General features: G+C 33.8%; 1 protein-coding gene and 1 long non-coding RNA gene across 5 annotated transcripts; both read left to right on the top strand.

The window, feature by feature from the left end:
- Positions 1-5,004: 5,004 nt before the first annotated feature.
- On the top strand, positions 5,005-9,415 carry LOC139783034 (uncharacterized). Of its 4 annotated transcripts, none has more exons than XM_071722161.1 (10): positions 5,009-5,529; positions 5,707-5,834; positions 5,999-6,215; positions 6,690-6,814; positions 7,237-7,716; positions 7,832-8,006; positions 8,109-8,177; positions 8,402-8,517; positions 8,874-9,087; positions 9,159-9,415. In XM_071722161.1, exons 4-9 carry the CDS (start codon positions 6,776-6,778, stop codon positions 8,931-8,933), a joined length of 939 nt encoding a protein of 312 aa, XP_071578262.1. In that variant the 5' UTR covers positions 5,009-5,529; positions 5,707-5,834; positions 5,999-6,215; positions 6,690-6,775; the 3' UTR covers positions 8,934-9,087; positions 9,159-9,415. The 4 variants fall into 4 exon arrangements, with proteins under 4 accessions (XP_071578265.1, XP_071578262.1, XP_071578263.1 ...); XM_071722162.1 differs by having other exon boundaries at positions 5,716-5,834; XM_071722163.1 differs by having other exon boundaries at positions 5,009-5,834; positions 8,874-9,040.
- A 6,013-nt stretch (positions 9,416-15,428) lies between these two features.
- LOC139783035 (uncharacterized) lies at positions 15,429-16,986 on the top strand. Its single transcript, XR_011721095.1, has 2 exons — positions 15,429-15,922; positions 16,050-16,986. It is a non-coding gene; the product is annotated as an uncharacterized lncRNA (long non-coding RNA).
- Positions 16,987-18,215: the final 1,229 nt, after the last annotated feature.

The following is an 18,215-nucleotide window of genomic DNA, read 5'->3' on the forward strand; positions in this document are numbered from 1 at the left end:
CGAAACGCGGATCTAGCTCGCGGCTGGGCTGGGTTCGAAGGAGGTGCGGAGGAACGGACGCGCGGTGAGGTTCGGCAAAATGAAGTGTATCGTGGTTAACAATAACGTGGCAGAGTTTATTCTATGATGTACGGTCGCGAGGTTTACAATGGATTGAGAACACAGTGTAACAGTCGCGGTACGTACAATGGTGCGGCGAGCGCAGGACGCAGAGCCGGGGCGCACGCGGTGCGCGCGGGAATGCACGCGGATGGCGATCGAGTCGGGCGATCGGTGTGTGACGGGTGGCGCGAAGTAAGGCGCGGGGCGCGCGGGCGCGGATACGGCGGCGAGATCGCTGCAATTCGGCGCGTTAGGTGGTAGGAGTACCCGGTGAGAAGCGCTCGGTGGAGGCAGAGACGCGTTCTGCCCCCGTTCGGGTAACTCCGTGTGCAGGGAAGCCGGTCGGGTATCGAGAAGCGCTCGGTGAAGATAGAGTAGGCCGAAGGCTCTCTACCTTCGTCCTGACTAGCGGGGCGTGATGTAGGAACGCCGGTCGTCTAACGAGAATCACTCGGCGAAGACAGAGAGGGCCGGAGGCGCTCTACCTTCGTTCGGACCTGCGGGCGCGCGGTGGAAGAAAGCCGGTCGTCGATCGAGAATCACTCGGCGAAGACAGAGAATGCCGGAGGCGCTCTACCCTCGTTCTGACTTGCGGGCGCGGTGTGGAAGAAAGCTTGTCGTCTTTCGAGAATCGCTCGGCGAAGACAGAGAATGCCGGAGGCGCTCTACCCTCGTTCTGACTTGCTAGAGAGATGCGGGAATTCAGGATCGGTGCGGTCGGTCGGAGCGTTGATCGGAAAATCGCATTTAGCGTTAAAAACGTTCGTCTTTTATACCCGGCGCGGCGGCGTTCCGCAGTGGCGGGGGTAGCGACGGCGACCGCGAGCGCCGGGATGGCGCGGCGGAACGGTCGGAAAATACGGCGTCCCGACGCCGCGATCGCGTTCGGCGGTCTTCGGCCGCGGTCGGCACCGTTCGGCGCGTCGAGGCGGTTGCCGCGGCAAGCCCGTTCGCGGGCTTCCTATCGTTATATGCTAGCGTTTAAAATAAGGTGGGCACACCGTGCCCGTTCCTCGCCCGGCGGATGGTCGGCCGGGCGGCCTCGGCAGGGTGTTACGCCGGAACGATGCAGTTTTTGGGGGTGCATCGTTACAAATGTATGCAAGCTTTCAACAAACAAAATCCAATATTTCACCATGCGTTCATTTAAAGTCAATCGAAATAATGGCAGACTATAATAAAGAATGAAGTTTTCCCATTCTCTACTTTTCCACTGATTAATATCATCAAAAGATCTACTCAATCGACCTATTTGATGGGGAACTTTTATCTGTAACAGAATTTTGTTCATTTCTTCCACTGTTGATGTTTCTATCATGCACTTTAAAAAATACTTCGTGATTTGCTTTCCAACACCACTAAGGCAAGAATGCATGTAATCAGGAACGAATCCCTGTACAATATCAAAATAAGGTAAATTAATTAGAGGTGAAGTACACTTCACTCCATAAACATCGTCACATTCTTCGATTGTAGTCCTTGTCATAAACTCAATCATATTTCTCTTGGTTCTTTCTTCTGGACAAGATTGTAAAATGGGGTACCTCATACTACCTTCGTACCACTCGCCTTTATGTAAACACCAATTACATCCATACTGTCCATTAAACAATTTAACTCCTTGCATAGGAGCCCGCGCAACCGAGTCAACGCAACAAATTAAAGTGTAGACTTTAATCAAACGCTTCTCATTATTAATAGTGCAATCAATACCTTCCGTTGATAATCGAACTATTGTGTCAGTAAAAGGTTGTAAGAAGGCTGTCATTTCAGGTTTGTTCTTGCCAAACCACATACCACAAGTTATGATTCGTTTTAATCTCGATTCAACAGGAATTTCGTTCAACTGTAAATATATAGGCCAGATAGAGTACTGGGAGCATTCAAAACGAGGTGCGCCATCAGTATTGAAAATAGTTGTGACGTAATTGTGCCTTTCATTAGTAGGTAAACTTTTTACAAAAGATCTGTAGCATTTGCCATCAAATATATCTCTAATTCTTCCATCATATTTTCTTTCTTTTACAATGTATTCATAATATTGTTGATTATCTTCCAGTAACAGTTTAATACTTTCTGTTGGATCGATGAGTAAGAAAATATTTGAAGATGATGGACCATCAAATTCAACTATTCCTAAACATACTTCACAAGTCATAGAAGATTTTAAATCTCTTATTTTTCCAAGATATTTACTACAATTAGGGCATATTCCATGATACTCTAATGTACTTTTCGAATTTACAATATTGTCAAATATCCATCTTGTATCAGGCAACAATGTTCGTGAAAAAATGGTATTAATAAGTCTCAGTAAACTACATATTTCACTTAAAGATGACCTATGTCTTAAGCTATGCTCAAGAACCATCAAAAATATTTCGCTTCTTGATTTATCAACACAAATATCAATACAAGCTAAAAAATTATCGTTACAAATAAAATCTTTTAAATTTCGTGAGCGGCAAATATCATTATCTTTATCATCGTAATCTCTTAAATCGTCATATATATTCACATCCCATTCCAGTTGTTGGCTTCTTCTACAATAAATCTGAAACATTTTTTATTTATTATTAAATACATTTTGAAATTGTTTTTTAATTTTATTGAAGCATGTTTAACAATTGACTTTGTCATAAAGAAAGCTTATTAATTAATTATTGTTGTAGTGTAATCAGAAAACAACTTTGTGTTTATAATATTCAATATTATTGAATAATTAATAATTTTTTAGAAAAGTACATTCCAGTAAAATAGTAGTAATTTGAAATTTGTATATAGATGAGCATTATGAATGAATGGAAAAGTTATTTAAATAATATTTAAAAAATTATTTGTTATTAAATTTGTTAACCTGGTCATCATAGATATCAGTGGAATTAACATTTGTTATTTGCTGAATTTCATGAATATTGTGAATTGAATCCTGTAGCACTTCACGTTGATCGTCAATAAATTTCTTTTCTTCATCTATGATGTTGATGAATTGTTCAACTTCTTCCATTTCTTCGTCATTATTTAAAATTTCGTGCATTGTATCGACATCGTTATTAAAAGATGTATTACTATTCGTGCAATGAGCCCCTTCCATTTCAACATTTTGATGACTTTTTGTAGCATTATCGACGTCTTCAAAATTCTAAAACAAATGATTAATATTTATTTATTTTTATTTTCATAATAAACTTTATTTATAAATATTATTCGCTGTATTCGACAAATGTTATTTTGAAAAAAATTTAATTTAGTAGCTACTTTTATAACTTGTTACATGGTATATGAAAGTATCTCACTGAGAACTATAAAAGCGATTGGATAAAAATGGCATTATGAAATATAATTTATAGACATTACAAATATAAGGTTCTGTGATTTTTATACAACTATTGTTTGTAGGTATTATTACAAAAAGCAGAAAAAATCGATTAAAACCAATAAAAATTCAATTGATTCAGTCTTAATTTTGGTACCAATTTCCACATTTCAATCCAATCGATTTCGTGTAAAAATCGATATAACTATATTACGACTGATAAAAAAAAATAATCCGTCCAGAAGTTAACAGGGCAAATCACATTATTTCACCGCAATTGGGTTGTCTCTATAAAAGCTGCTAATTCGTCTACATATTCAATGAGGAAGATACCATCAGGAATTTTTATACGAAGAATTTCGTCACAAGATATTACACTTTAATTGTTTGTGATATATATCTTTAATTGTTTGAGGCAAACGTAAATCTGTTACAAAGAAATGTTGTAGACACATTTTTCTTCATTTTTCCTACAGGATCGATTGATATTTTTTGATTTTGCAAAAAATAATAAATAAAAGTAATTATTACACATTTTCTTAGAAACAAATTGAAAAAAGAAAAATCACTTATTTCTACCATATGCAAAAAATCCAATAATTAGTCCATTTTTCAGCTGTGTTGTACCTTAATAAGTTATTCGACTATTATGGGCCATTCCCAGCACGGATATGTTTCAATTTTATGACGAAACCTTTAATCGTTAAAATAATGTAGGTTTACTTAACAATTACTTACAAGACTATATGCTGGCATTACAGATTTATATTTTAATCTTTTCTTAATCCTTGGACTAACATCTTCTATATTGCATGAGCGCAAATAATTTTTATATCTTCTGGGATGTTTCTCAACCATAATTCGTGCAGAATTTTCTACATACAATACAATATTAATATTGTTTATTAATAAATTTATAAACCATACAACAATATTCGAGAGGAATTGAACACATAGCACGCGAGTGTATAAACAATGAATTATTTAACATCTCTTATTCTCCTGTTAAATGTATGAAATTAAAAATGATTAAAATATTTCTCCATAGTAACCGATAAATAAGAATAGTAATTTCTAGTTTTGAAATAATTTTTTTTTATTTGACGTATTAACTGAATTAATAAAATATAACGATATTTCTTCAGATATTAATAACTTATCAAAATATTTTCTGATACGTACATGAAATAGTAAAATTATGTACAATTGTTTCACAGATATTCATTATTTAATATATTGATAAAAAATTGAATAAACATACGGCTATTAATTACATTTGTAAATCATTATAAGTTGATTTCAAAGATAATAAAAACTATTTATTATATTCTTCATCAACACTCACCTATTAAATTCAAAAGAAAGTATAAGAGGTAAATAACAAAAAATTCCAGGTAATGTGAACGTTAACCTATAAAAAGGAAATTGTGAAACATTTACGATATGTACATACTTTTTATAATAATATATAATAAAAATTATAAATTATATACCATGTGTTATACATACCATGTATCAATGAATTTTTATATTTGTTTAACTGGTGAACAACAAGGATAACATGATACACGGAGGCATTATTCTTCTTCTTAATTTTTCTGGCACCTGATCTCTGCCGAGACACAATACGGCCAAATAGCGATATCTTATGCCCACTTAGGAGCGAGGTTATTTCAAAACATAAAGTTGCATCAGCAACCTTTAAAAATTTTTCCTTTAAAGCCCCTTGCACCAAGGATGCCAGATTGGCGGTTTTCCGATTGTCGGTTAGACAGCAGAGATCTATCTATCTTCTTCTACCGCTCGACGCTCGAAGCTGGCTGCTGAAACGTAAAGTTGGCATCTCTGCCCATCCCCACCACTGGCTGGCAGTGGCTGTCGAAAACCGCCAGTCTGGCTGCTGGCATCCTTGTGTGTGCGACGTGCGTCACGAGACCATCCCCACTATTTCCCTCACCCATATTACCAAATGCTACCGAGGCTGTGTTCCGAAATTCACTGTCAGTACCTAAAATTTATAATGTGCGTGACATAAACTATAGATTTGCAGTACTGGCAGTGAATATCGGAACACAGCCCGAGAGGCGAGGACAGGTCCTATCCGACAGGATGTAATACGCGCTAAATTGAACGCAGTCATAGACCGCTGTTACACGTCGGGTTTAATAACATCGGTAGTTCTTAGGCTGGCAAATCACAGCTATTCCCTTCTTCTGAAGAATGAGTGTGATTGGCTAGTCTAAGAACTACCGATGTTATTAAACCCGATTAACGGCGCCGTGTAACAGCGGTCATAGAAAACTTGTGAATGTGAAATCACGAATTTTACGAACACGCGGGTTAAATGTGTAACAGCAACAGAATAAAAAGGCTTCGTCAAAGAAAACAAATTCTGTGATACCATCGAGGATAATAGGTATTATTATATTATTTTATTTTTAATAAAATATATCTGTTTCATTGACTACAATTGTAACCATTAATGGTTATAATTATATCTAAATTTTGTATCATAAAATATGTTCTTACATTTTCATATAAAATATTAAGCAATAATAATGTATCATTTTTTCCTAATAGGTAATTATGGATACGAATATGATAGCAATATCTGAACCAACACATGCTGCTATTCGTTTCTATTCCGATGAAAGGAGAAAAGTTGAGATCATATCTACCAAAGATATAGAAAACTTTAATGGGAAAATTTGTTTCAATGAACCATATTATGTAAAAAGATATGATAATCAGAAGAACAATTTTCATCTATCACCAGCTGAGGTATTATCTGTCGGAAGTAAGTGACAGCCATTAATATAATATGTTTATAATTAAAACACTTCTTCATGTTTTTTTCATAAATATAAGTAAAAGTAATTAATAATAAATCTTATAATGGTATTTATTTAATTCTTTGACTTAAATTTTGAGAATGTTATCAAAAAGCTATGAGTCTGAAATGTATTTAATCTATACGTAGCATATTTTAAAGATTTACTTTCTTATTTGTCATTAGTAATGACTCATTACTTCTAAGAGTTGTTAAATATTTTTTTATATTGATATCTCTTTAAAAAATAAATAAAATTCTAAAATTAGTAATAAGTTTTGTAAATATCAGTAATTTCAGTTTATCTCAACTACTTACATTTATATATTACATATACAAAAATATTAGTTGTCCGCAAACTTTTATAAATTGTAATAAATAATTATAAAATTCATGAAGTAAAAAACATGCATTTTTTATGAAAAATAATTTTTTTTCAAGGTGAAGAACATTTATTAAATAAAAAAGGGAGATATAAATTTTCAAAAAAACGCCATAGTGATGCTCTTCAACAACTGCGATAAAAAATGGAAGAAAAACAGAAAACATCAAAAAAGAATATCAAAGTAAGTGTTTAAGGTAAAATGATCATACAAGTACATTAAATTCTTCATACATGTTTTAAGGCTCCTGGTCCCTCGCCGACCATATTGAAATCGAAACGTCAGAAGCGAGAAATTACACGAAAATTACATTGCAATTTACTGTCAAATAAAAAGATATTTTGATTAAAACACACTGTAGGTCGCTATAGCACACTGTAGTGTGTTAAAACGATTTGTAGTGTGTTTTTATTGAAAGATTTCTTTATTTTACAGTAGTTTGCAATTGTCACCGTAAAATTTCTTGCTTCTGACATCACGTTTCAAAATGGCCGCGGTCGGTACCTAGGAGCCTAATATATATTTGACAACGTAAAAATTAATTTTGCTTAAATTTCAAAAAGTTTTCATTAATTTAAATAATATGTTAGTATTATTGCTTATAGATTATGAAACAGAAACTAAAAAAATTAGGTAAAGCACATAATGGGAAACAGCAACTAGAAAAATTTTTAAGTAATAGAAAATGTTTAAATCCACTATCTGACAATGATGAAGATACAACAGATTATTCTACACACGAAATATCACCACAACCTAGGCCTTCAAATGAAACGCAATCCAAAAAATGTACAAAGTCCTTGCATAATGTTCCACTATCTGACAATGATGAAGATCCAACAGATCATTCTACACATGAAATATCACCACAACCTAGGCCTTTAAATGAAACGCAATCCAAAAAATGTACAAAGTTCTCGCATAATGTTCCACTATCTGACAATGATGGAGATACAACAGATCATTCTACACACGAAATATCACCACAACCTAGGCCTTCAAATGAAACGCAATCCAAAAAATGTACAAAGTCCTCGCATAATGTTGAGGACCTGTCTTTAGAAGATGAAAATGATCAATCAGTGGTACAGTTATTGTTACTGATATTGTCGTTGCTATTGAAATCTCGGAAAATTGTGACTTATATTTTAATCAATTACTATCTAAAGCTACATTTTCATTTGTTATTATTTATTCTAGATGTTACAGAAAAAACGAAAGAATTTAGAGAGAACAAAGATTAGTCTGCCGGGTAGAAGCAGACATTCCGAAGATGAAAGTGACACAGAAAATAACGAGTCAGGCAATATGTTAGCAAAACAATCGCGAATATTTGAAAATCAAGAAGATGATACAAATCACAATGACAATCAGAGTATAAACCATGATAGAACATCATATAAGAAATTATAAAATTAAATAGATGTCTTTTTAATTCATTTCGAATAAGACTAAACTGAATAATTTGTATTAATAGGAATTACTGAGACTCCACGACATAGACCACGATTCAGAAGAAACAAGGTTTACCGATTAAAATTACAAGGTATATTTATTGTAGGTATATTTATAAATACTTGATAAAAAGTTGTCTCAATAGTTATAATTACAACCTGAATTGTAAATTGTAGTAGATTTGTTCATTACACAATTGATTTAATACTCGTGTAATTTAAAAACAAAAAATAGTAAATAACGTATAAAACTTGAAACTTCTCAAACTTTTATAAAACAGTGAAAACAGTATTTGTCAATTTTTTCATAATTTAGATGCACCATACGATTCTGATGAAGAGGCTGCAAATGAGTATGACAACTCAATGCGTCCTGATACAAGGGACGTAAATCCTGAAGAAAAGCAGTTATACGACATCGAAGGTGACGAGGTACAATTATGAATGAACGCTGCATTCCTAATTATATCAATTATTCTCTATCAAGTATTCTCTACTATTTTATTATTTTATATTTTACTATTTTATTCTCTACTATTTTATGGTTATTAACATATAATAATCACCATGAATGGTACGATTTCATCAATAGTACAATGAACAATTATTTAGAAAATTTACCTAATTTCGAATTCACGGTTTTATTTTAATTTTTAATTTTATTTATCTTATATGAAAGCAATGCTTCTGATTAATAAAAGTTTATTAATTAGTAAGCAATAACTAGTATATAAACTTTTAACATTAACTGATGTTTTTGACAAATCTACAACGAAAATATTTTTTAGATATATATTGGTTGCGGAAAAATGATAAATTTAGCTTTCTGGGAATATATGAAACATTGAGGTCATTGGGTATTTCTAAGAGAGTTGTTGGAAATTTTGTGGACAAGAGAAGCATTGGTAAATCGTTGTTTCAAAACATCAAGGATAACTACCGAACTTGAAAATAGGTCTCCTAGAAAACGTTTTACTCCTCAAAAATATAGTATTTTACGACGTAAGTATTATACATATAATAATCATGATTTAAAAATAAAAATAATTATTGATTTCTTTTTTATTGTTTAGGCCTATTTAAAGATTATCTAAATAAAACTTACGGACATTCAACGAAGAAAGCGAAAATTCTAAGAGACTTAAACAAACAGATTGGTTATAAAATAAGAGATCTTCGTAAATCACTTTACAAAGTCACATAAAAGTTGTTTTTCATTATTATTAAGTACTTTTGTTATGCTGAGTCATAAAAATTTTTTTTTTAATATAATATTTTATAAGAAATATGTGTTTGTTCCGCCAATAATAAATAACAAAAGGTGCGTATATTTAATCGACTATAATTGGCCAAAATTTTCAAAATTACACGACGTTTCGACCCAAGCTTCGGGTCCTTCTCAAGTAATCTAACAACAAACAATTATAAAAATCGCAGCGTCAATACAGCGGGTAAAAATATGTACGGAATTTAAATCGTGAGTAACACTTAAAAATACCTGATGAGGAAAAAGTGCCATTATCAAACAATTCTCAGTCAACTGTTCGTGAAATTTTGATAGAAAAGTCACAGAGTGCTAAAAAATATATTCGTCAGTAAGTTGTCAAAAAAGTAAAAAGGAACACGAACAAAGAAAAAACTTAGTTACACAGAGAAAGTTTTCCAAAGGCACCGGTTCGTATCATGCTCGCTGAGTTAACGAAGTATCGTCAGAACGGCACAGCAATTACATGTTTATGCGATGGACGTCGGAAACGAACTGAACATATCGCGTCATGTAGTTGAGAACAGATCGAAAGGTGACAGAGCGGGTAACCACAATACAAATTATAAACAAGAGATGACGTTGTCATAAATAGGGTTTAAGTTATCCGTATCTTTCTGTAAATTAATGGTATCAGAATATTTCTTGATTAGAAACATTTCAGCGATTTCTCTTTTTTTAGTATTTTTTTCTTTATGAAGTATCTCAACTTCAGACCATTTAAATTCGTGGCCGAGAGAAACGCGGTGCTTGCTGACCACGGAATGCTGATGATCAATCTTTTTAATATCATTGAAATGTTCCGTGACGCGCGTTTTCAAGTATCGCTTCGTTTGACCAATGTAGGAAGCACAACAATCGTTACAGTTGATTCTATAAACTACCTCAGTAGACTGGTTTTTATCGAGACGATCCTTGCCCTTTTTTATGATAGTATCTAATTTTTTGGGGACAGTATAAACTGTAGTAATACCAACATTATTGAGTGTGCGACTTATAGTCCCGCCAAGATCTTTAACATATGGTAGTACCACGCAACGTCGAGGATCAAATTGAACCGGCGAGCTAGCAATATCTGGTTTGTGTCGCAGCTGCTTAATTCTATTGTTGATGTGCTTATTAATGAGATCCATTGGGAAGGAGTTATTCACCAAAATTTTTTTGACTAAATTAATGTTTGAATCATGGTAGCGAGCATCAGACAATAGAACAGCATGATCGACTAAGCTCGTAATTGTATTCACTTTATATTTCAATGGATGGCTAGAGAAATAATTCGTGTAACGGCCGGAGAACGTTGGTTTTCTATACCAATTCGAGGTCAATCTATTTCCATCGCGGATGACTATCGTGTCGAGAAACGAGAGGCCATCGTTGTTTTCTAGTTCATATGTGAAATTTAATCGCGGGTGGTAACTATTGAACACATCGAGTATGTCATTTAGTCTTGACATCGGAATTATAGCAAAACTATCGTCTACACTGAAAAAAAAAATTGCTAGATTTAAGAAAATTTAATTTGAATTAAGAAAACCATTGTTTTGACTATTTGCAAGAAAATTATTTTCATAATTTGAAACATTTGTATTTTTAGAAAGAAAAAAAACATTTATTAATGTAGAAAAATTATTTCTTTAAAGTAAGTAAATGTTATTTATTAAACAAAAAGTATATACTTCAATTGAATAACTAATATTTTAAACTATAAAACGCATTACAAAATAAAAGAAATTTTGTTTTTCAAATAAATATGCAAATTTTTAAAATAAGTAAATCTTTTTTTTAATGAATCAAAAGGTTTGATTTCTGCAGTAGTAATAAGAAAATATATTTTTAAACCAAAAAACTGCTATTTTGAACAAAAAAAATCATTTTTGTTTTAAGTAAATTGTTAGTTGAATTAAATAAGCAATACATTTTATAAACCTTCAATAACAAAATATATTTTCAAATAAAAAAACTCATTTTTCAAAAAAAGAAAATATATTTTAAAAATAAAAAAATTCATTTTTAAATGGAAACCATAATTACTAAATTTGAAAAACGATATCATTTTTTAAGTAAATTATTTTTTTCTGTATAATAAGAAAGTTAATTTATAAATCTACAGTAACAAAATATATTTTTAAATAAAGAAACTCATTTTTCAAGGTAACAAAATATATTTTCAAAATAAAAAAATACATTTTTAAATAAAAACCATGTTTATTAAATTTGAAAAACAATATCGACACAGAGTACTAGTACGGGGACAACACTGATTGCCATATCATACTCGCGACGTGTTGCTTTCGTGCCGCGGTCGTTACCTCCGGCGCTGCTCGAGCGAGAATTTCTCCAAGTCCAATTCGGTCTTTCGACACCGACTCGTGGCAGTGTTGTGTTCGTATAAGTTACACGACGGTGGCGATCGACTACGAGCGCGAGCGAACGGGAAACGATGCTCCCCGCATCGACTTCGTCGTACGTGCCCCTTTCGTGTACGTATTCCACAAACGTTTTACACATTCGTACAGACCAAGCGAAACGCGTTTGCACGTCCGTACGTATCGCTCGTGTCGCTCGGCTCGCCGAGCGCACCGCACCTCTTATAGTACCCAACCAGCCGGCCGAGCGATCGGCGACGCACGGTCTTACGCACGGTCGCTTACGGGCGCCGGAGGCGAAATATCGAGACCATCGGGGCTTGACCGCTGAGAGCGACGACGACGCGAATTCGATTATCGTACGGGATATCCGGCAGCTGGTCTCGGGGGTCGACGATACGCCACGTTGACGTAAAGCGAGACGAATGACACCATAATTCGGGGTACTTGTAACCGAGAGGCACAAACGCGGTTGTTACCTCCGGCGTGGGCTCTAGCGAAAAGTCTCTCGCGGCGTGTTGCTTCCGCGCCGCGGTCGTTACCTCCGGCGCCGCTCGAGCAAAAAGCTTTCTAAGTCTCCTCGCGACGTGTTGCTTTTGTGCCGCGGTCGTTACCTCCGGCGCCGCTCGAGCAAAAAGCTTTCTAAGTCCCCTCGCGACGTATTGCTTTTGTGCCGCGGTCGTTACCTCCGGCGCCGCTTGAGCAAAAAGCTTTCTAAGTCCCCTCGCGGCGTGTTGCTTTCGCGCGGTTGTTACCTCCGGCGCCGCTCGAGCGAAAATTTTCTAAGTCGACCCAATACATGCCCAGTACTGAGCCGACTCTCGGCCGTAGATTACTAAATCATAATATTTTTATTTCTTTCATTGAAGAAAATATATTTTTATATTTTTTATTATTACAGATTTTTGTAATTATTTTTAAAAATATATTTATTTTATATCCAAGTAATTAATTTACTTACTTGAAAAAATAATTTAATATATTCAGATAAGTCATTATTTTATTTGAAATAACTTATTCTTTCCATTAAGCTTTGATTTATTTATTTTAATATAATTGCATGTTTAGTAAACCAAAGTATCTATTTTTTCAAATAAAGAAATTCAGTTCGTAAATTTAATAAAATATTTATTTAATTTATGATATTAATATTTAAAAAGGCAATCTTTTTCATGTTAAAAAATAAATTGCTGTTTTTGAGAAAATATTATTTAAATTAAAAATTTTATTTGAAGAAAATTAGTTACTAAAATAAAAATACTTTTATTTCTTTCATTAAAGAAAATATATTTTTATATTTTTTATTATTACAAATTTTTATAATTATTTGTCTGCATTAAAAATATATTTATTTCACGTGCAAGTAATTTATTTACTTATTTGAAAAAAATTATTAAATATATTTAGATAAGTCATTATTTTATTTGAAATAACTTATTCTTTCCATTAAACTTTCATTTATTTATTTTAATATAATTGCATGTTTAGTAAAGCAAAGTATCTAATTTTTTTAAATTAAAAAATTTAATTCGTAAATTTAATAAAATATTTATTTAACTTGTTTTATTAATATTAAAAAAGGCAATGCTTTTCATGTTAAAAAATAAATTGCTGTTTTTAAGAAAATAATATTTAAATAAAAAATTTGTGTACTTAAAAACAAAAAAATAAAATGTTAAACAATATTTCCAATATTTAAATAAATATTTGCAAGTATAAAATAAATTCTTTATAAAGTTACAAAATATTTCTTTAAATCAAGGAAATAATACTAAAATAAATATATTTACTTAATATAAACAAATTTTTTTTTCAGTGTACATACCTACAATAAAAAGGAAGGTCAAAGTCAAGAGCACCAAGGCAATGGGTCTCCAAATCCTCCATTACAATGTCAGCCGCCTTGGGAGAGAATGGAGACCCCATTGGACTGCCAAAAACTTGCTCATAATACTGTCCATTGAAACAAAAGCTGGTAGAGGTCAGTACCCATTCCACGGCGTGAAGAAATTGAGGTAGGGAGAATTTTGTGTGAGGTGAAATGAGATGCCAACGTTTTTCAATGCCTTGAAGAACTAGTTCTTTTGGGATGTTCGTAAAAAGTGAAGTGACATCAAAGGAAGCTAGGACATGATCAGCATTTATAGTTATATCCCTAATGGTTTGCACGAACGACCAGCTGTCCTTAATGTAAGATTTAGGCTTCGGTAACAGCTCGTCCAAAATCGAGTGTAAGTAACAAGCTATATTGTATAGCGGACTCCCAACGGACGAGACTATAATACGTAAAGGAAAGCCAGCTTTATGGACCTTTGGCAGTCCATAGCATCGAGGAAGATTGCCATTGGTGCACCTTAACCGGCAGTAAGTAGAGTAGTCAATAATGTCGTTGTCATGCCAAGATTTAACTAATTGATTGAGCCTTGTGATTAGTTTTTTATTAGGATTATTCTTTAATTTGTTGTACGTTGATTCATCATTAAGTAGATCAATCATTCTATTGTTATAATCAGTTCTATCCATAATGACAGTTATCTGACCTTTGTCGGCCTTCGTGACAAAAATATCAGGATTATTACGTAAAAATCTTTGGCAATTACTGAACTCTCTTAAAATGTAGCGGTCTATGTATTCAACATGGATGTTCTTATTTAAAAACAATTTTAAGGAGTTCGCGATCGAGCTACGTATCGCATTTATAGCGGCTGGAGGCATTTTATAACTGCTGGTTTCAAAGTTTTTTATGGTGTCTAAGGTAGTAAGTAGACGGTCCTTTTTATCGCGGTTGGTGACAGGAATACCAAAATTATCACCTAAACTTAAGATGTGAGTTATGTTATCAGGAATGTTTATATTGGAAATGTTAATAAGCCACTTCTTTCTGTCATTATTGAAAAACGTCTTATAATCCTGTTTAGAAAATATTCTATTGAATTTATTAGTAGCCTTATGTTTCTGCTGGACATTGTGCTTCATGATTTTTCGATTGTTACTGTTAAAAAACTCAATCAATAGTTTATGTGGTAAAAGAGAGGAAAGATCGTCACGAATGTACTCGATTTCGGATTTAAGAAAGTTTAAATGGTTGTTTAAATCTCTAATTTCTAAGTTTAAAATAGCGCGTTTGTATCGCTCCTTAAATATAATGAACCTGTGTTTCGCGCTGTGGCTCCTAAAGCTAATATTAATACGCAGGTGGAGGATGTGCGGTGGCAATACATCGTGTCGTCTGCAGCGGAGTAGAAAAATTTCACGAACAGTTGACTGAGAATTGTTTGATAATGGCACTTTTTCCTCATCAGGTATTTTTAAGTGTTACTCACGATTTAAATTCCGTACATATTTTACCCGCTGTATTGACGCTGCGATTTTTATAATATTTTATATTAATGTTAAATCATTAAAATGTTTTACGTTTGAAAAATTTAATTAAGGTTTTAGTATTTTAATGCTTAACGCTTGGAGAATAGTTTTATCCGTTTTCGAATGTAGAGCGAGTTTGTCGATCTAGATCCTCAATTTATCTCGCAAGTTTAAAAACTTTAGATAAGGTTTACTAATGTAATTTAAATATTATTACTGTGATATAATATATATTATCTTAAAATGTACATACATATTATTTAATAAATAATATCTAATTTTATTGTATGTTTTAATTACATTATTTGAAACTATAAATGAAAAATTAATATCAAGTTAGTATTCTTTAGATAGAAAAATAATGACCGCCATATACTTAGAACAATTACAGTTCATTACATTTCAAAAGTTACGAAGTTACATTTTATTATTGCTAGATTTACTTATAAAATTTCTAAAATATTACTTCTCACTTTATTAGCTATCAGTATGATTTCTACTGTTCAATATCAAATCATTATTTTATATATGCACTATTTCTTATATCCTTTTTTAATAATATTAAAAATATTTTATTTTTAATCAACAATTCACACACACATTATGAAATTATAAAACGTAGAACCTATATGATATATGAGATCGCATTTCAGATCTCATATGAGATTTTGGCACGATACATGATATGAGATCTCATAAGAGAATTATATGTGTTAGTGTATGAGACCTCATATGAGAGCACATATGAGATCTCATGTGTGTTCTCACATGATTTTTTTCAGTAGGGGTCATACGGGCAGCCTCGTCAGTTTGATCATATCGGAAATGTTAGCTGTGCCAAAAAGTGAGTAAGTAAAATTTCTCGTGTTTACAAATATTATTATTCATGAATCGTTTAAGCTCTCTCTATACTCAAGCGAGATATGTATACATAGTTAAGAAATTAATAGTTTTATTTTTATCGTAAATAGGTCTTGGGCAAGCTGGCCGGTCGGTCGAGCGCGGCCTACTATTATACTTCGCGTTGATCCTACTTCTGCTAATGGAGTGCAATTATGGCGTGCGGCACGGTGACAAGGCGAAGCGGCTACACGTCGCGAAGTTCAGAGATCCACGGTACCGGAAGCCGCTTATCATCGACAGCTGACGTAACGCGGATCTGCGCGGCCAGGACCACGGCGATGGGGAAACATCATTTGCACGTACGCGTCGAGATGCGCCGTTTGCCGGAGCACCCGAACGATAACCCATACATCACGACAAAGGTCATTGCTTTAAATGATTCGTATCAGCAATTGATGGTGGTACGTCTAATCCGATATCCGATGCGAACCTGCAGGGGAATTGATCCGCGCAATTCCTTTAGGCCTAACGCACCTACGGATCGACCCGAGTTCACGACACCGCCGCGCCAACATAAACACACATATATAATATTTGTATACAATATTTGTTAACACGAGAAATTTTAATTGTACTCACTTTTTGGATTAGTTAACACTTCCGATATGATCGAACCGACGAGGCTGACCATTACAAACACCTCAAGTATTTTCGCCATGACTTTGACGCTCCGTATGACCCGAACACTTTGTTGTTTTGGGCGTCAACTACTTTTTGACGAAGTCATGGACGACGAAGCTTTTATATACAGTTCTTTTAGGCCCGCGCCCCCCATAGTATGACAATTGAACCGTGCTTTCTTTTTCTGATTCTTCGTGCATTCTTTCTCGCATGATTGACAAATAGCGCCGAGCGGCTAAAGCATCACGTTTGAAGAATTGATGCATGTTTAAATATACAGTTTGGAAAATAATTATACATAAAACACACACACACACACACACACACACACACACACACACACACACACACACACACACACACACACACACACACACACACACACACACACACACACACACACACACACACACGCGCGCCTTACTTTTGTGCCGCTTACATGTTGTTATTCTCATATACGTTTTTATCATATACGTGTTGATGGCTGTGTGAGCAAAGTACTGCTAGGCCAATAAAAAGAAAGGAAGGAAGAAGGATAACCCAATGCAAAGATGCGTATCGCAAAAGATACTATGACGACATGTAACACGTATTTTCGTAACGAAGAGAAAATTGCAATTCAATTTTTCTTTTGTTACACATACAAGTATTACATCCGTCAAAGTAGCTTGTGCCCGATATGCATCTTCGCAGCAGACAAGAATCTATTTATGATCGTAATAGTCCGGGAGTCAGAGGATTAGATATTGAAGTTCACGGCGCAAAGCTTGAACTTTTTTAAATCGATTCTTATGATATCCCGTAACAAGTGTGTAAAGTCTCTAGAATCAACTCGGCCCGCTTTGCCTTTTTTATTGCAAAATATATAAAAAAACGCGTTTCTGTATAATTTTCTTTAAATAACTCTGTGTTGGTCAAATGACAAAACTTGAAGAGAGGAAAATTGTTCGGAAGGAAATTTCCTATAAGAATAAGCCTTAAAAAAATTTAAAAAAATTTTTTTAATTGCAAAATTGCAAAAAATACGCGAGAAAAGGGCCATTTTTACAGGTTCCCTAAAACTGGGTTAAAAATTATCATATTTAAGCGGACATTCACTTAATGATACCTTTCAGTATGCTGAACAAGTGTGCGCAAGGCTCGTCTCCAATTTCTATATGGCTGCCTATTAACAAATTATTTATGCAAATCGGGCGCTTGGCTCTCACGTCTGAACGGGTGAACTTATTTTGATGCACTTTATCGGAAATGAAAGGTAACGATGTCTACTTTATAAATTTAAAATAAAAATTTTTTTTTTCTAAAATTTGATTATTATTTAAACAATTTAAATTTCGCGTATTAAATATCAGCGTTGTTTATTGGCGTAGAGTAATTCAAATAGCACCACTGGTTTGCGCTTAAAAAATCATGAATTAAAAAAAAAAACGTCCCGATACGACCAATAGAAGCCGAGATAATTGACTTTTACATAATTAATGATTACAGCTAAACTATTTCATATTTTTACTTGAAATTTGGTGTGAAGGTACTGGAGTGAGTGCTTTAACGGTGGAATTTTTTTCGCTGCAATTCGACTGCCAGGTTAGGCGAAAAAAAATGTCGAATACAGC

This window comes from Temnothorax nylanderi, unplaced genomic scaffold (assembly GCF_030848795.1).
Source record: "Temnothorax nylanderi isolate EJ_2023f unplaced genomic scaffold, tnyl_v1.0 TNYL_tig0463_pilon, whole genome shotgun sequence".
Lineage (NCBI taxonomy): Eukaryota > Metazoa > Arthropoda > Insecta > Hymenoptera > Formicidae > Temnothorax > Temnothorax nylanderi.

What these genes read in the sequence shown, in the direction of transcription:
- LOC139783034 (XM_071722163.1), top strand. Translation starts at nt 6,776, where the DNA reads ATGGAAGAAAAACAGAAAACATCAAAAAAGAATATCAAA. An exon ending in ATGAAAATGATCAATCAGTG is followed by an intron (nt 7,717 to 7,831) that starts GTACAGTTATTG and finishes TATTTATTCTAG; the next exon opens with ATGTTACAGAAAAAACGAAA. An exon ending in ACGACATCGAAGGTGACGAG is followed by an intron (nt 8,518 to 8,873) that starts GTACAATTATGA and finishes AATATTTTTTAG; the next exon opens with ATATATATTGGTTGCGGAAA.